Source organism: Talpa occidentalis, unplaced genomic scaffold, assembly GCF_014898055.3.
Source record: "Talpa occidentalis isolate TD23 unplaced genomic scaffold, MPIMG_talOcc4v2.1 talOcc4.6, whole genome shotgun sequence".
Classification (NCBI taxonomy): Eukaryota; Metazoa; Chordata; class Mammalia; order Eulipotyphla; family Talpidae; genus Talpa; species Talpa occidentalis.
In genome coordinates this window covers 85,610,755-85,628,025 of record NW_023604972.1, presented here as the reverse complement: position 1 = coordinate 85,628,025, position 17,271 = coordinate 85,610,755, and the positions used below count along the sequence as shown (strand labels likewise).

General features: G+C 42.0%; 1 protein-coding gene across 1 annotated transcript in view; it reads right to left on the bottom strand.

The window, feature by feature from the left end:
* The window catches only part of MAST4 (microtubule associated serine/threonine kinase family member 4), a 552,565-nt gene that overhangs the window by 11,055 nt on the left and 524,239 nt on the right, over positions 1-17,271 (bottom strand). Inside the window, 6 exon segments of the mRNA XM_054688294.1 lie at positions 6,894-7,016; positions 7,899-8,128; positions 10,384-10,584; positions 14,388-14,623; positions 14,956-15,083; positions 17,142-17,254. Coding sequence (XP_054544269.1) covers positions 6,894-7,016; positions 7,899-8,128; positions 10,384-10,584; positions 14,388-14,623; positions 14,956-15,083; positions 17,142-17,254 — 1,031 coding nt within the window.

Below are 17,271 nucleotides of genomic sequence, written 5' to 3'. Positions count from 1 at the left end.
AGAACATAGAATCCCATACCTGTCATAACTGTAAAGAAAATAATTTTAGGAGAATGGAATTGGAACTTGAATGAGAGAAAAAAAAATCATTCTCAAGTAGAAAGTGACATGTTCTATATGTAAGTGTCAAAACTTTAAAAATAAATCTCTGTCTAATAGTAGAGACTGATAGAAAATTCAACTTTTAAGAAAAATCTCCCAAAGAAGGTTATTTGGAATGGTGTCTTTGCTTTACAAATAGAGTAAAGCCAGGTGAAAATTTTAGTTTCTCCTATATGCCTTAGCTTAGGTGAAGGAAAGAGGCACAAAGGAGGTTAGGGTTCACCTTTCATTAAATTTCTTTCAATCATTTTTCACATTCAAACTGAGTGGAAACAGAGAGAGTGTGTGTGCATGTATGAGATCTTTGTGGCTGTTCTATCACATGGGCCGAGGGAGTCTAAACGCACTTCTACCCATTTCTGACATGGGCATTGGCATTTATAGCTTTAGCTATAAAAGGGCAACATGCCATCTGGCATCTTAAAAGCACATTTTGAATATTAAAGCATTTTCCACATATAGTCTCTTTATCTCTCACAACCAAATCATAAGGTTTTTGGTTTTCCTTTTTCTCCCTATGAGTAGGAAGGGATTATTACCCTGGCAACATAGATAAGAAAAATAAATTCAGAGACACTGCGATTCTTCTCTCTCAAGGTCACAGAGCCAGGGCTCTCTGTCCACATCCTCACCAGTGCCCACTCCTTGTGGGCAGACCATGCCTGATGCCCTCTGTGTCTGCTGTGCCCAAAACAGCACTTGGCTGGTACTTGATAAATGGTCATGCAGGAACGAGGCAGTAAATGGACAGGGGAAACAATCCAAGCATCAGAATGTCAAGAATGTAGAGATATACAAATCTCATAAACACTGTATAAAATAAATACAAAAGAAATCCAGAGATAAATTCTGGACAGATCTCATCAGAAAAGTTGTAAGCAGGGCTTTCCAAATCAGAGCACATCACTAAGTTCTAAACAAATGTTCTCTTCTACAAGCTAACCCCAGTGTTTACCCCTTCTTATTTCTACACATGGCAGTTCCAGGGACAGATCACCTGACTTATGGAAATACACCAAGAGATAATGCCCAAAGAGGAAATACAGACACAGAAGATGAGAGGTGCAAATACTTGTTTGGAAACATTACTGATTATAAAAATGGTAAATGACTGGAAAAATAACCTTACAGAGACTAGGTGAGAACTGTGAAGCCTGCCACCTGGTGGATCCATTAGTTACAGCAAATGTTGCCTGGTTTAGTGGGTCCCTTTATCTTCAATACATTCTTTTGAAGACTGGAGACCTCTAATCAAAGAAATTCTGTGGCACTTGTTTAAAAATAGCAACAGACGGGACCAGCAGACTGTTAAATGTTCAGTTAGTTCACTTTTACTTTAAGTTACTTGTGTAATCAGTGCACGGTGGGAGGGAAATTATTTAAGCTGGCTGAACTGAACACACTAAAGCAGGAGTCAGGCTGGTTTGATGTCTTCTCTCAGTCTGGCTCCCAGTGAGCCTATCAGTTAGCCTTGGGGAACTCACTGAACTACATGTTTTACATTTCTTTCTCTGCAAAATCACATGTGAGGAATGGTGGAGCTCTTCCTTCACACTTGGGTCCCTGCCCTGACTCACTGCCTCCAGGATCCAGTCCCAACCACCTTGCACACATCTGTGCACCAACCAGCCCAGTTCTGCGGGTTCATTCCTGCACTTCCAACACTTTGAGCTCTCCCGCCCTTTTGCTTTTTTGCACATTGTTTTGGTAAGAGCACCCACCTCCACTTTCCAGGCACGAAAGCCCCAAGCATTGTCAGAGACCTGCACAGATACCCCAACTCTTCATCCCCGTCCCTGTTGGTGGAGAGCCATCTCCCCTTCAGAACTTTGTTCACGTTTACTCTGTTCCTTATATACATAGTATTTGATTGTAACTTGGTATTGCCACTGCCTTCTCCTGTGAACCCTGGACCCTGAGTTATTGGCCATCAAAGAACCTCCAGTGTGGCACTCATTCTGTGGTGTCCTAGCAGGAAGCATGGGCTCCGGAGTCTGAGGTGCAAATCCTATTCTGCTCCTTTCTACAGAGAAGCTTAGGCTGTGTTGCTAACTTTCTCTGCTTTAATTTCTTCATCCTGTAAGTGGGGACATTTATAACAGCTACCTTACAGGGATGAGGATGACTTGAGTTTCTTAGGTGATGCACTCTCTATTACCTGTCATTTTTATGTGCCTTTTGTCATGTGGCCCATTGGTAGCTAGAATAAAGCTCCACACATTGTGGGGACTCAGCAGACATGTGAGATGGTCATAAAGATGCTATCTGATATCCCCAATTTTAGTAACCGTGACAGAGCATACCACGGCTTCTAAGGGCATAAAAGGCACTGCATTATGGGATGTTCATGCAACTTCAGACACACATTGACTAGGTCTTAGAATGAGGACACTTCAGAACCAGGTAAGGGCAAAATTTAGTATCACCATTTTTTTGTTCCCCAGAGTTCAAGGAAAGGAAAATTTTAAACCAGAGGCTGATGAAGTTGGAGGGCTTTTCTTTTTGCATTAGCGATTTAAAATAATACTGTCCTGAAAAAACAAAAACAGAAACAAAAACAAAGTGGTTGAAGAGAAGTTAAGCTGGGCAGGTTATCACATAAGCAGGGCACATCTCAGAGCCAATGTGGCTTTACCACCACTGTAGAGCACGAAGAAAGATACCTCAGTCCTTCCACTAAGCTCTTCTAGAAAGATTGATGCTGGCTGAAAGCTGAATAGAGGTATTTAGCCCCTTATGGCAGGAGAGTTTTGAGGCAAAGCTAAAGGAGCATTTTTTAAGGGATTCACACAGTCAATGGGAGTTGAGCTGGAAAACAGTAAGCTTCTGTCACTCCATGGACCTCGGACACTGAATGACTCTGGACAGGTTTTCCTGTGCAGGCAAGTTAGTGCTTCCATGGCAAGTTCCCTTTGAAGTTGTGAGGGTACAAATAAGACAAAATGTGAAGCCATCGGATGGAAGATGCTCTCTGTGTTCACAAACCAAAAGATGAAAAGTGCAACACATTTCAAAACACCTGCACACAGCCTGGGACAGCTCTGCTACCTAAGGTGCTCATGAGGGTTTACAAGTAGCTTGCAAGTTGAAACCCATGTATAAAGCACATCCGAGAACACCAAAAGACAGCTGCTACCCTGACATTGCCCCAGCAGTTGCATATACCGGCCCAGTGCCGGTACCAGTCACTTCTGCTTTGTTCAAAACCACTAGTTAGCTTTGGAAGCTGTGTGATTATTACACAGCTCACTAGAAAGATAATTAAGTCCCTCGTATCCTCTTTGTTTCATTACACTGGTTACTCCCCTTGAGTGCTTCCTTTATGAACCAGTGGCAGGATCCTCTGCTGGGATCTGTGACAGAGCACACCATGGCTTCTACATGTGCCAAAGATGCTGCATTACTGCATGTTCACACAACTTCAGACATACACTGACTAGGTCGTGTAATGAGGACACTTTGGAACCAGAAGAGGGCAACATGTAATAGTGGGATTATTTGATTCTACCAGGAAGCCTTGCCAGACACCTTTAGGAGAAATATACAATATGCATTCACATTTCACAGAAGAGAGGATTCAAAATGCAGAAGCAAATTAAAGGACTTTATAAAATAAATCATAAAGGAGGTCAATTATGTCTTGGCAAAATAAACAAATGCATGTTTTCTAAAGATGTACGTTTCAGTTTATTGTTTCTTCTAATTTTATGAGCAGACATATGAAATGAAGCAAAAGATATGCTGTGATATAGGTTGTGTATACCACAACACTATTACCAAAAATTGTACATGTCTGAACATATGTTGTCATTTAAAATCCCTTGTCCTTCTATTAATTGCTGATGCCAAGATTTAGAAAAGCTTGAGTAGAATGAATAACGACCATGAGAAGCTCACCAACAAATCACACACTTGAAACCAAAGGTCAAGATGAGCTTCTAGACAAGCTCAAGGAGCATTTTACAGATAGATAGCACCTCAGCCTGGCTACCCTGTGGTCCCTAATCAACTGGAAAGATTATATGCTGGATGTGAGAGACAGAGGAAAAAGCAAAACCTGAAACAATTTCCCTGGCCCCTTACTCACAAAGGATAGATCCGTGAGGCAGTAACAGGGCATCCTTGGATCAATGATCAGTACAGTAAGAGAAGCAGCTAGTTAGCCTCACCAGTCTTTGTATGTCTTCCTGAATTTTGCTTGAGAAGTCTGAGGTAATTTCAGGTGATTTTCACAGGTAAGGGATCACAGTCAACAATCCTGCTCTACTTCCCACTTATTGGACACACTCTGAGAGAGTTATTCCATGTCACTTAGACAAAGACCATCATTGCAGATAGACGGTGAGTGAAATTAAAGTGCTCAGGTCTTATGCAAGCAGTTGTCAGGAGCAGCTACTTAGTAGCCTGTTACAAAGTGCAGATTAGCAGTTTGTGTCCTTTGAGACTGCCCGCTTGTGTTTATGCAGGTGTAGCTCTTTCCTTTTTTTCCTCAATAAACTTACCATGTGCTGGAAAACAAACAAGCCAACCAAAAACAAAGTACAGGTTAACTGTGGTCATCTGAGGAGCTTTACCACCAACTGAATGGCATATATGTTAAGATACGAGTGAAACACATCAGAAGTCATTGGGTGGTGCTTGGTTCTTCACAAGGTAACTTTCAGATAGGACACAAAGGAGAACCCATTGATACACTAAGTTTCACAAACATGTATCTAATACCCATTATACCAAGCCCTGGGTATATGCTCAGAGTATGTGGGCAGCTTGCACAGTAATTCCAGCTCTCTCCTATAGGCTGTGGTCAGCATGACCACACCTGATATCCAACAAAGCCCATAGCTCTGTAATCTCTGTGTTCAGTTTGACCCTCCAGGGAGCACCAGCAGGAATTTGTGAGAAAGTTGGCTGAAGAGTTAGGGAAATATCCTCTGTATATAGATGACAACAAAGCCAAGCCGGGACCCCACAGGAACTGAACCCAAGAGTCAAATCTTATTAATACTGTGAATTAATCAACAGGAGTAACTATTCTACAACCTGCTACTACATACCGGACCTTGCATTCTCTTACTACTTCCAGAATCTAGACCAGACCCTGGATCTTTTACAGAATACAATTATGAATGCTAGTTGAATGACAGAAAAGGAAAAAGTCATTTAACTACATTTATTTTTGAAAGGTTTTGTACCTTCCAAATTCCTAAATTCTTTCAGGTTCCAGTTCAATGTCACTTGTCCATGATGTCTCACCCCACTCACAGAATGTTCTCTCTAAAAGCATGACGTTTCTTCCTCCACTATCGAATTACATTCCATTCTATTTGATTATACATCTCCTTTATTTTCTATCCTGCTGGAGGGCAAGGGCCCTATCTTAATTACCATATTGCCAACATCTATTGTGGTAGCTGCCTCAGAGCAGCGCTCTCGAAAACAGTCTGAAAGCACATTCCATAAGTGACCTGTACACGTTCATGCTGCTAAGTATTTATGCTTCATCTCCCTAAACAGATTGTAGGTTCTTTGAAGTGATGACTTACATTTCTTTCTGGTAGGTCTTTCCATTGCCCATGAAGGAGAAGTGAGCCAAAAAACTATTGATTTGTAACATATTCCTACAACTAGAGTCTGTGTTTCTGACCACGGATGAATCAATCTTCTTTTGTTGAAAAATTTAAAGTCAAACTCAAATTCATCCTATTTGCTTTAACCAGATCTATATTTGGAGCTGTAACTTTATATTCTAGAGACAGCAGGGGAGAAAGAAATAAAAGAACTGAAATGATCAGGGCACATTCACACTCTCTGCTCTCATATTCATGCTTTCTGTGATCTTCTTATTCCATAGCTTTATTCAGCTTATATTTTAAACAGCAATTGATCTCCATTCAAATTCACCTGTGTGATGGGAAGGTGGTCTTGTGATTGTTAGATCCCCTTTTTCATCACCATGTATTTCTATAATTCATAGTGCGTGTGTATATATAGAAATATATATATACACACACAATACACACACATATGTCTGTGTGTATATATATGTATATATACATTTTATTTTTCATGAAATCCAACTCTCAGGCTAAGCTTTTAGGTCAGACCCCACAGCTAAATATCACGTTGTCTTCTGTTGTACTAAAATAAAACCTCCTGACTGTTGTCAGATTTCAGATAGGTGGTTTCCAAACAGACTTTACTATGTGAGATACAATAAAACAAAGACAACACTTACCATTTCTAATTTGGAAAAAGAAGCTAAATTAGGGCCTCCCTTGTGGCCTAGGGATTGGGTCTTAGTGCTATCACTGCAATGGCCTGAGTTCAATCCCCAGGCAGGGAGATGAAACACATGGTGCAGCAGACCTCTCCTGTCTCACCAGCTGCTCCCCTCAGCAGTTTATTTCAGTAGCTCTGCCTGTTTTGCTCCCCATTCTGTCTCTGGTGAATCCTCTCATCTCCCCTGTCCTGTACCTCTGTCCTACATCCCAGTTCTTGTATGCATAAATAAATACTTAAAAAAACCCACAAAATTAAATTAGGAAGTGATTGTGCAGCTCTAGGCACTTTATTTTTTCATGATAGAAAGCCAAAGAATCCATGGCATCTTTCTTGGACTTGACATAAACCTTAAACCAACGAATAAACTTTTAATAATGAGACTGAATGTGTATGAGTTGGTAATAGAAATGGACTCTAGAACTCAAGTATAAAATCCTTGGTACTGGCTCTTTCTGTAGCTGCTGCATCCATATGGTACAACATAATAATAATAAAAAAAAAAACAATACCTTCAGCAAGAGCTCTATAACTTCTGTGTGGACAAGTCCATGCACCGGCTCTCCATTGATGTGTGTAATGAGGTCGCCAGCTTTCAGTCCTGCCTGGCATGCTGCACTTCCTTCTTCTACATTCTAAAGTCCAAGAAGAGAATATACATTGGTAAACAAACAAACAGGCCTTAATGCATAGATTTGTCTGGCAGAGTATTCTGAAATAATTAGCAAATGATTCTAAGTTCCTAAGAGAAAATTAGGAAATCAAAAGGCATGTTTATGATTCCCATTTTGTCATCCTAAAAATTAATAATTCTGATAGTTCTTTAAAAAATTTCAGGTGTGGGCCTCCCCGGTGGCGCAGCGGTTGAGCGCTGGGTTGTGAAGCTGCCCGTGGCCTCTGCGGCGCCGGTTCGATCCCTGGCTGCTCCCCGGCCACCAGAGGAGGGTCCCACATGGCGCGCAGACCTCTCCTGCGCCCGCTGCTCCCCTCAGCAGTGTACTTCGGTCCTTCTGCCTGCTCTGCTCCCCGCTCTGGCTCTGGTGAATTCTCTCACCCTCCCGCGCTTCTGACTGTACCCAGTGCATGTACAAACAAAACAAACAAACAAATAAAATAAATAAAACATGCCTCTATAAAAAATAAATAAATAAATAAATAAATAAATCCTTATTAAAAAAAAAAATTTCAGGTGATTTGAGAAGGGAGTTTGAAAAAAAAAAAACTAAGAAAAAAAAAAGAATGAAAGTAAGATGATAATAGGATTGTCTTTGATTGTTTCTACTACCAGTTTGGTAGGCAATCAAATATGAAAACTGGACAAAATCATGAGAATGAATTAGTTTTTCCTCAATTCAATTCCATCACATAAGACAAAGGAGCATTAAAAGGAAAATGAAACAGGACCCAAAAGCCAGTTTAACAGAAAGTACATTTATTGTTAACTATGCCTTAATTTGTGGATTCTCCAGTTTGGCTCTGAGTGAAAACAAATGAGGAGGAGAGAGTGCTGGTCTCACCCAGACGATGTGATGCACAGTGTAGATGTCACTGTCGCCGACATACACCCGGATGGCTCGGATGGTGAAGCCATAGTTCTTCCCGGAACTGTGGATGACGATGGGCTGGTGTGGACTGGCAGAAGCCGCTGAAGAATCTCGGCTGGGTGAGGAATCCCGTGAAGATGAAGGGTCAGAAGACAGGGAATGGGGAGACATTGGGCTTCCCAGTGGAGAAACAGCAAACATATCTGTAAAAAGCAACCAGTTGTCAAAACTGATGCCGGCCACGAGACGCCCAAGCAGCTAGCTCTTACCACGTTAGCTCTGCCAGGGTAGGGGCACTGTCCCTAAATGAATCCATTCATTTTTACTAGCAAAGTAAAGAAGAAATAATATAAAAATATTTATACTGGCGACTAGCATGGATTTCAAAATAGACTCCTACCAAGGAAACTTCAGAAGTGTCTCCATTTTAACAAGTTTTTTCAATTAATACTCGTTATATTTTCATATAGACACACTAAGACACACAAGGTTTAGCTATTATCTGTGAATTTTTATTTAATATATTTTAGTTAAACAAATCACAGATGCATGGATTTCAAGAAACCCCTCATAGACTATCGGATTCCCTAAGAGATTTCCAGGCTCCCAATCTTGTAGTAAAGCCCCTTTAACACAGCCCTTCTAAACACAAATGGCTGAGAAAGCAATGTATCAATTCACCAGCTGCTTTTTGCAATTATTATTGAACTAGTACTGATTAAAGAATCCTGATCAAGAAAACACTGAAGTTGTCTATAACAATTACTCCTTGTCATAGTTACAACTGATTCTCTTCCTATCTTACTTGCAATTCTAACAAGGATTCTGAAAGGATAATGCAAGTGAAAGAAGAGAAATTTCACGAGAGACTCAGTTCATGTTCCACAATGCCAATTCTATATTCCCTATTTTTAAGTAAATACACTTATAATTTATAATTCAGAGCGCTGCTCCATCTATGTAAATCTAAACAGATCTTAACTGCTTATGTGAAATTGTGTGCCTGTTTATGAGAAAACAATCAACAAAAGATGCTGAGGCTCAAAAGTGAACTCAGTTAGAGTCAGACTGCAAACTGCCAGGGCTACTCAGGACTGAGGAGGCACGGTGAGTACTCCAGGGCTGCAGGAAGCTGACAGGATGCATACTAACTACCATTTGTTCCAATTCTTATGCGTGTCCAGAGCAAAGCAACTAGCTGGAAGTATCACTTTCCATTCTCCTTCACTCTCTGAGTTCATGTGGCCCCTCAGTGCCCTTTTCCTGGCTAAGCTAAGGTCAGGTGAAAGGTGGTAGGTAGCTGGTGGTAGGTAGCTTCTACCTACCACACTGGTAGTAGGTAGCTTCAAAACATGCAAGCAGGCAAAGTAGACACACACGATCCAAACTGCTGAAAAGCCAGTTTCCCAATCTTTTAGGTGAACATCTGCCCCACCTTACAAGGTGCAGGCTTTCTCACCAGCTTTCAGAATTAGACTACATCACACTTACCTTCCCGACAGCAGCTGTGTGGGGGCCGCTGCCATCACTTTATAATAGTCATTCAAGCTAGGGAGTGTTTGATGGTGCTAAAAGGAACTTCTCCCCCACCCTGATATGGAATATGGTAGAGAGAGTACTATCTCCAAGAGAACCTTTGTTTATCTCTAATACTAAATTTCAAAACTGGCAACAGCCCCTTTTCTAGATGTCAGTAAGCACGTCTGCACTGCAAGCCATCTGCAATGTAACTCCACTGCAACTGTCCACTCTTCTGTCATTTGAGTGGCAAGTCACAAGCACCAGGGTGTACATTTCCTCTCTGCCTGTGGAATCACCACTGACTTTGTGATTTGCTGAAGTAAAATCAAGTTGTGGAAAAATACTGCAATGCAACAAAATCATAATTAAACCCAGTTTTCCAATATAGGCAGCAAATGATTTCACTACCAGTAGGAGGAAGCATAGCTCAACAGACAGGGTCGGGAAACATAATTTCAGAGCTGTCTGTGACTCTCTGCAACCCCAGAAATGAAAAACTTACATTTTCTGTAGCTACTTCCTCATTAATTAGATGGAAAAAAAAAAAAAAAAAAACCTATACTTCGCTTTCCAACAGAGATGCTGAAAACAGCTCTGTAAAGTGTATAAATGATGCATAGTCAAGGGAAGGAAAACTATTCAGAGAAGGGAAATTTATCACAACTTGGGGGGAAAGGGAAGAAAGCCAATACAAGAAGTTAGCCTTTGTGGGAAGGAAGCTGCCCCTTCTCCTGAGGCAGAGAGAAGGGAGAGTAGCCGCACATGCCCTCGGGAGGAGCTCGAGGTCCTGCAGGGAGTGGCTCTGGAGAGCTGTGCCAGGTACCGCCCCCCTCACTGCTTCAAGCAATCTGTGTCTCAGTCTGCATTACAAGCTGGGGGAGGGGAAGGGAACCACATGCACAAATCACACAAGTTCATGCAGTAGATGTCTCTCTACCTCCTGGGATCATGAGGGACAGGGCACTGGCAGAGAGGGACTTTGTGACTTTCCCCGAGATTTTCTTTTTTTCTGTGCTTTCTAATCGCTGCCGAGCCATGTGAGAAGCGGGTTCACTGGATGGCTTTGAGGAATTATCTGTACTGTCCACACACTCGCTTCGTCCATTTATCTGATCCAAGTGCTCTGAAAAACTGCCAACTGCACAAAGAAGAAGGGATAAACATGTTCAGGAAAATCTGGGCTAGGAGAGGTGGGGAGAGGCGAAGAGAGAGAGAAGGAAGGACAGACACTGGGAAACATACTCCCACATGATTAGCAAGTCCATCTGGTGTCAGGCACACATTTAAAACACATGACTGGTTTGAAAAAGACGAGGAAGAGAGGAAGGACGTGTCCATTCAGGTTTTATTCTACTCGTACACAAGTTTGCTCATTCTCAGTCAATGAGTCCATCTAACTAGGAAAAGAATGAAGCTAAATTTTATAACCCTTGTAGTGATAACTCTTTCCCCTTACCATGAAAGGCCACGTATGAACCAAGCATCACCTCATGGATCTCATGAACACCAGTTTTATACTACAATAATCTCTTGATGCTAACCATCATCGTTAGTAATGCTGTTAATAAATTTTTTGAATCATTTGATCACCCCATGTAGGCTTTTGCCAGTGTCAGCTCATGGGGAACACATCACACTAGACTCAGATGTGCACCTTACAAAAGTACCTGAAGAGTCTCCTTTGACTTCCACACATATGGCCTCCTGCACTGTAAGCTTCTCGGAAAGTTCGTAGAACAAGACTAAGGACATTACTCACTACATCTTCCAGGCTTCTAATCTGGATAGGGAGACGATTGTCTCTCTAAGCCAGATTTTCTTTATTTTTAATTTAATAAATCATTAGTCAACTAAAGTGGGTTTTCCTGAGTTAAAAAAGGTGAATGCTTCCCTCAGCAGAGGTGGGTCAGAAGAAAATATATCCATAAAAGAGGATGCAGAAATGGGAAAGCACTGATGTCAGTCTGGCCAAGAGAACTAAAGTTCCTGAGAAGAAGTGACATGTCAGCATTCCAGAGAAAACATGAGTGGCTGTCCCTTTTGGTTTCTCCTATTCTTTTTTCACAAGCTATCAGTTTTCTTTTTGTTTAAATTACTGATAACACATCATTCTTCGAAAAAAGAGAGAAAACGCTTCTCTCATTTTCACTGCTAAATGCCATTTAAAAAATGCTTCTCTCATTTTATTTCTAAGATATACATTAAGCCCCTGATGCTTTAAAAATCATCATCATCATCATCTTAATATATACAGTTCCTACAGAGAATTTAATTGCATTATGAATGATTCTTTGAAAGGCCAGCCAGCCAGCACATTTTAAAGTGTGGACCCTATGGCACTGTTTGCCTAGGAGAGTGTTAGGTTTAATTAGACTTAACGAACATTTCTGTCACCATTGAGGTTTGGTGCTACTTCACCAGAGGTGGCATAGACCCAAAGTCGGTGTCCATGCTAAGGGAAGCCCATGACTCAGGAGAGCAGGCTGGAGCCCAGCACAAGCAGTGCCCCTCTCTGCACTGCAGGCACAGAAGATGATTCACGAACTTCCATGTGACACTCAAATGACCTATGAAGGAAGACAACCCTAGTGCAAATATCAACAATCTTTCTACTTTTGTATGCCAGACACAGTCTCACTGAACAGTATAACTATTCCATTCACTCTAAATAAAGAAATCAATTGCTGACAGACTTGATAAAAACTGCATTCAAATAAAAAAATCTCATCTCAAAAATTTAAGTTTACTCGGTAAATGTAAATTACTCGGTAATTTACATACTCCCTTCAACTCTTTCTATTGATAGTTTGGCTAGGATGGGATCACTGATGAATATAAAATGTAATTCCTTGGATGCATTTCAGTGTTACATCAAAAACTAAGACTTTTTACTTTTCACCTATTCAAATAGAATGCGGTCATGAAAAATGAGAAACAGGTATACGGTTTTATGTCCCTAAATACCAGAGTGTGAATATACAAAGTTCTCTTTTCTCATCCCTCCCTCCTGCCTCAGCCTTCTTCAAAGCACTGTACATAAGCGTGTGTTTCCTTTCTACCAATGGTGGATAATGTCACCTTAATGTTTTATAAATGTCAAGGGTTCTTTCTTTTTGATGGTGGAGCAATATAAAAATCAACAAATTTAATTTTACTACAGTCACGGTTTTCAGATTCCCTAATTGCCCTTGGCTATGAGCAAAGCAGCTCATCTCTCTATTCTATACAGCCCCCAAGGTCTTTGATTATTTTTAGTGTGTCTATGTGGGAGACAGAGAGAAAGGTGGTTTGAATTCATTAATCAAAATACATGGCAGGACCTAGGCAGATTTTTTTTTTAATTATGAAAGTAATCAATCAAATGCTTGGACACCTTCCTCCCCACCTTTACCGCCTACCTTTCTGATAGTGAGTGGGCTGGAGAGACTGAGAGATTACAAACACTTCACCACAATAAGAATAAACTTTAACTGGAGACAAATATTTCCTATTCTGAGTAAGATAATAACCTAAAAAAACAGAGAGTGATCTCAGTAATCAGAAATTTTAAATACTGAGATAGCGCTACTTGATTTGACTACCAGGATAAAATAAAAGTAGTCAGGAATCTTAGACTACTAGACAGTTTCTATACTACTTCTACATTCTATTTTCTGGGCGTTGTAGAATTAGGGAAAGTAGAAATATCCTCCATGGAAGTAGGACCGAGGTGAAAAAGAGAGAAAAAAATCCAATATTATTTTTTCTTCGTGAAAACTGCAAGTACATTGGAAGTTGCACAAAACTAAACATTTAGTGAAATAAACCTAGCCAGTACAATCTGTTCTTGAGATGGTTTTTAAAAGGCTATGAATATTCAGTTAGTGGCGGGGGGGAAAGTTCATGATAAAGCATGAAATCATTCATGGTTATCAATATAGCATATGGTTAATGAAAACATTTATTACAGCAACCGCAAGCCATAGCCATGTCTTATTTTTTAAGAAAACCTAAATGCACATTACCCCTGTAGAAGGGGAGGTAGTGCATATAATTTTTATAAGCCAAATAATATTTTAAATGCACCAAAAGCACTTGCTCTGAGGGAAGTACAGGTTTGGTTAACTAATGAGGACACTGCCACAGTTAAGGGCCGGCAAGTATCCCCAACGCATCAAGTGTTTGCTAGGAAGGTTACTTCCCACACAAGTCACATTAGAAAGTGCTTTGCAGAAAAGGGCCAAGTCCCTCGACTGCCTCCCAAAGGGTGATACATGTCTCATGAGTTTCTTCCTCCAGACTGGGAAGGTCATCTCTGTCTGCCATGGAGCTATCTCCTGTATGCGTGAAAAGCACTCTGAGCTGTGCTGGGCTTTCTGACCTCCTCTCCCTGCTTCATCCAAGATGCACAGAAGGCACCTGTGCAGTTCACAGTGGAAGCACCTTGCTACACTGAGCCTAGTGTGGGCCCTTAACAAAAATCAGCTCCTATAGACAAACCACCAAACTTTCCAATACTAGAGAGAAAACTGTCCTAACACTGCACCTGGCAGGGGATGTGAAACACCTCTGAGGGTAATTTTGACCAGCTGAGTTGTGATATCGTCCCTTACCCCTAACTTTGAGGAGATGCAATATCACAAGACATGCCTTTGCATCAATAACCAAAAATAGGTTCCCTTAGTGTGCTCTGACTGCCACCAATGTATCTCCCAGAAACCTGGCTGTGAAAACCAAGGGTGCCTCCTAGAGTCAGAGGGCGGCTAGCCCGCTGTGCACTAAGGAGTAACCTGAGCCATCTGAGCTAGTAGTTAGGAATTCATCCCCAAGCCCAAGAAGGGGGGTCACAGAGGGAGTCTAACAGCACGAAGCACCCGTCACAGCCGCCTTGCACTCCAAGCACGCAGTCCATTCTCAGCGTGATGGATGATGTCTGATGGTGGCGCCAGGCCTTAGGCTTACCTGACAGGGTGGAGCTGCTGATGGTGCTGGCTGGGGTGGTGACCTCGGGCTCCTCCTGAGCACACTCTGCAGGAGGAAGAACTGGCTTCTCTGGCTCCTCATGGGGGTCTCTGGAACAGGGAGCAGCTTCATCTTGTTCTGCCTCTGTTGAAATAGCCAGTTTGGGGAGCAGACCAGAGCTGAGTTTATGTCTGTTGCTGTCAGTATCTGAAGAGTTGGAGGTGGATAACTGTTGCCTTAATTAAAAACAAAAAACAAAGTCACGTATACACACCAGGAGACTGTGTTCCAAGAGAATTTTGGAAGAAACTTGGAACTTGGATGAGCCAAGTGCAGGGTTTTGTGAAGTGCTTTACCATGACAAGTATCACCTGGGAACTTGTGGGTTCTCAGTCCCATCCCCGACTCCTTCCCAGGTCTACTGGATCAGAGACTTGGGGAATGGGCCCAGCAATCTGCACTCACAAGCTCACAAGCCCTCCAGGTGGTTGTGAGGCATCCTAAAGATTAAGACACACTGCTCTAGTGGCCACTGCCAATGATATTTCTTAACAGGCATTTCACATACATTTCAGAATATTCTGAGCTCCAGCTTAAGGTCTCCGTGGACGGCAGAGTTGTACTTTTGGTTTTGTCCCCAGGGTCTTCCTTCTCTTCTCCTGAAGTCTGAGTTATTCGATCAATACTGCTGAAAACCTGGAAGGCAAGTAGTCAGTGTTTATTAATGTCTTCTTGAAAGAGTTTGTCAGAAAAATACCCCAAATCTTGGGGAAAAAAACCTGAGAGTAAGACATGACTACAGTTAAAATTGGGACCGTGGATTGAGAAAGTACTTTCCAATTCTTTCTCCTCAAGTTCTGGGATGAAGGGTTAATGTATAATTTCCTTTTCTTTTGGAGTGGGGAGTTATGAATTCATCACCCTCTCAGCACAGCTTGTGATAGATATCTTGGGGTTTCCTGGCCTGGGATCAATGCACACACACATTACATTTCTTTTTAACCATAAAGTCAATCAAAAACCAAAAATCACAGAGAAAAAGATTTATTAGCCACAAGTCAGGATTGGGAAGGAGAAAAATGAATTGGAATTGGGTGCAAAGAGAATAAATTAACTGTTTCAAGATTTGCGTGCCTGGGGTATGTCGGTGAGACGCATATTTGGTTATGAATCAGGTATTTGTTTGGCTGATAAATCACATTTACAGATAGGCAGCTTCCTACGCTGGTGCAGGGATTTCGGAAGAGGATCTGAGCTTGGGCAAACCCAAGATCTCAGCCTACCTCTGACCTCTGCTGTACCACAGGAAAGATGGAAGGTACAACAGAGGCTGAGAGTCCAGTAATGGAAATATTTCCTACTCCCTGACTCAGCACTGGCTGTTCTCATGGGAATGGCGCTGTGACCTCCTAGAATCCACTGAGTTTAGAGAAAGATGGCTAAAGAACAGAAGCCAATGGGAAGGAAAGAGTCTTTAAGGGTGGCTGTGGTGGGTCAGAGAATAGGTAGGGACTAGTCCTGCACTCTGCTCTCCTGGCTCTAGGACAGACTTCCTACCACTCCCTGCAAGGGACTTACCTGTCCCTGTCATTCCTAAGAACAAGAAGGGCAGTGCTGGCCAAGTTGCAGATGCAGTCTAAGTAGTTACTTAGAAAAATGGCACAGAACACTGTAAATTCACCACATGCTACAGAAAAGCTAAACAGCAAGCATGCAAGGTGCCGCAGCCACAGGGAATGCCCAGTTCTGAGAGCAACAGAAGGAAGAGAGGAAACCCTGGGTGTTCATTTCACTTTTTCAGAGCCCTACATTCACTCAGGACTATCAGGTTTCTTTGTTTTGTTTGTGTTTTATCTTAACAGAAAAAAGGCATCTTTCTTCAGCATCAATTTTATGACCATGTTCTATTTCCCAAATTCTAGGCTGCCTTCCTGTTCTCTCTTTAACACAGTTTACAGATTCTGTTATTGGTTATGTGACTTTCTCAGTCCACGGTTAACAGACTGCAAGTGTCTCTGCTTATGTCAAGAACTGAACTTCTCCTTTGTGTTTTAGTCTCTGTAAAATGAGGAGAGGGCTCCTTACACAATGAGCTCAATGCTCCTTATTAGGAGATGAAAGAAATGGTGGGCGGGGAAGGGAGAACCCAGCCTGGCATACAAGGCAAGGTTAGCATGCAAATGGCTATCAGTACTCCAAAAACATGACTAAGCGCAAATCTGCACCTCTAAGAAAAACGAGATAATAACCACGGGAGAGTGAAATATAGAAATGTACTCCTGGAGGGGGGCAGGGGCTGTGGATTATCAAGATGATGGTGTGGTGATTTTTCCTAAACAAAAAGGAATTTTAAGGCCTCCCCGGTGGCACAGCGGTTGAGCCCTGGGTTGTGAAGCTGCCCACAGCCTCTACAGTGCTGGTTCAATCCCCGGCTGCTCCCCGGCCACCAGAGGAGGGTCCCACATGGCGCGCAGACCTCTCCTGCCGCCCGCTGCTCCCCTCAGCAGTGTGCTTCGTCACTCTGTCTGTTCTACTGTCCGCTCTGGCTCTGGTGAATTCTTTCACCCTCCCATGCCTCTGACTGTACCCAGTGCTTGTATTTAAAAAAAAAAAAAAAAAAGGAATTTTAAGTACAGGAGACTCCCCCACTCCGCGAACAGAGTAGATGGTTTTTCTAATCCTCTCCTGCTGTTGAGGAGTCACTGGGAGATCATCCTAGAGCAAGCCCATTGTTTTAAATCATATTTCACTTACTTTTGAAAATCTATGTGAACATGAGGAAAACTGCCTTATTTCTACGTTAAAGTCTTCATCATTTGTGTCATCTTCTTCCTCAGTCTCCATGTGGTGATACTTCTCTGACCGAGCTGCAGAAAAATGTTTG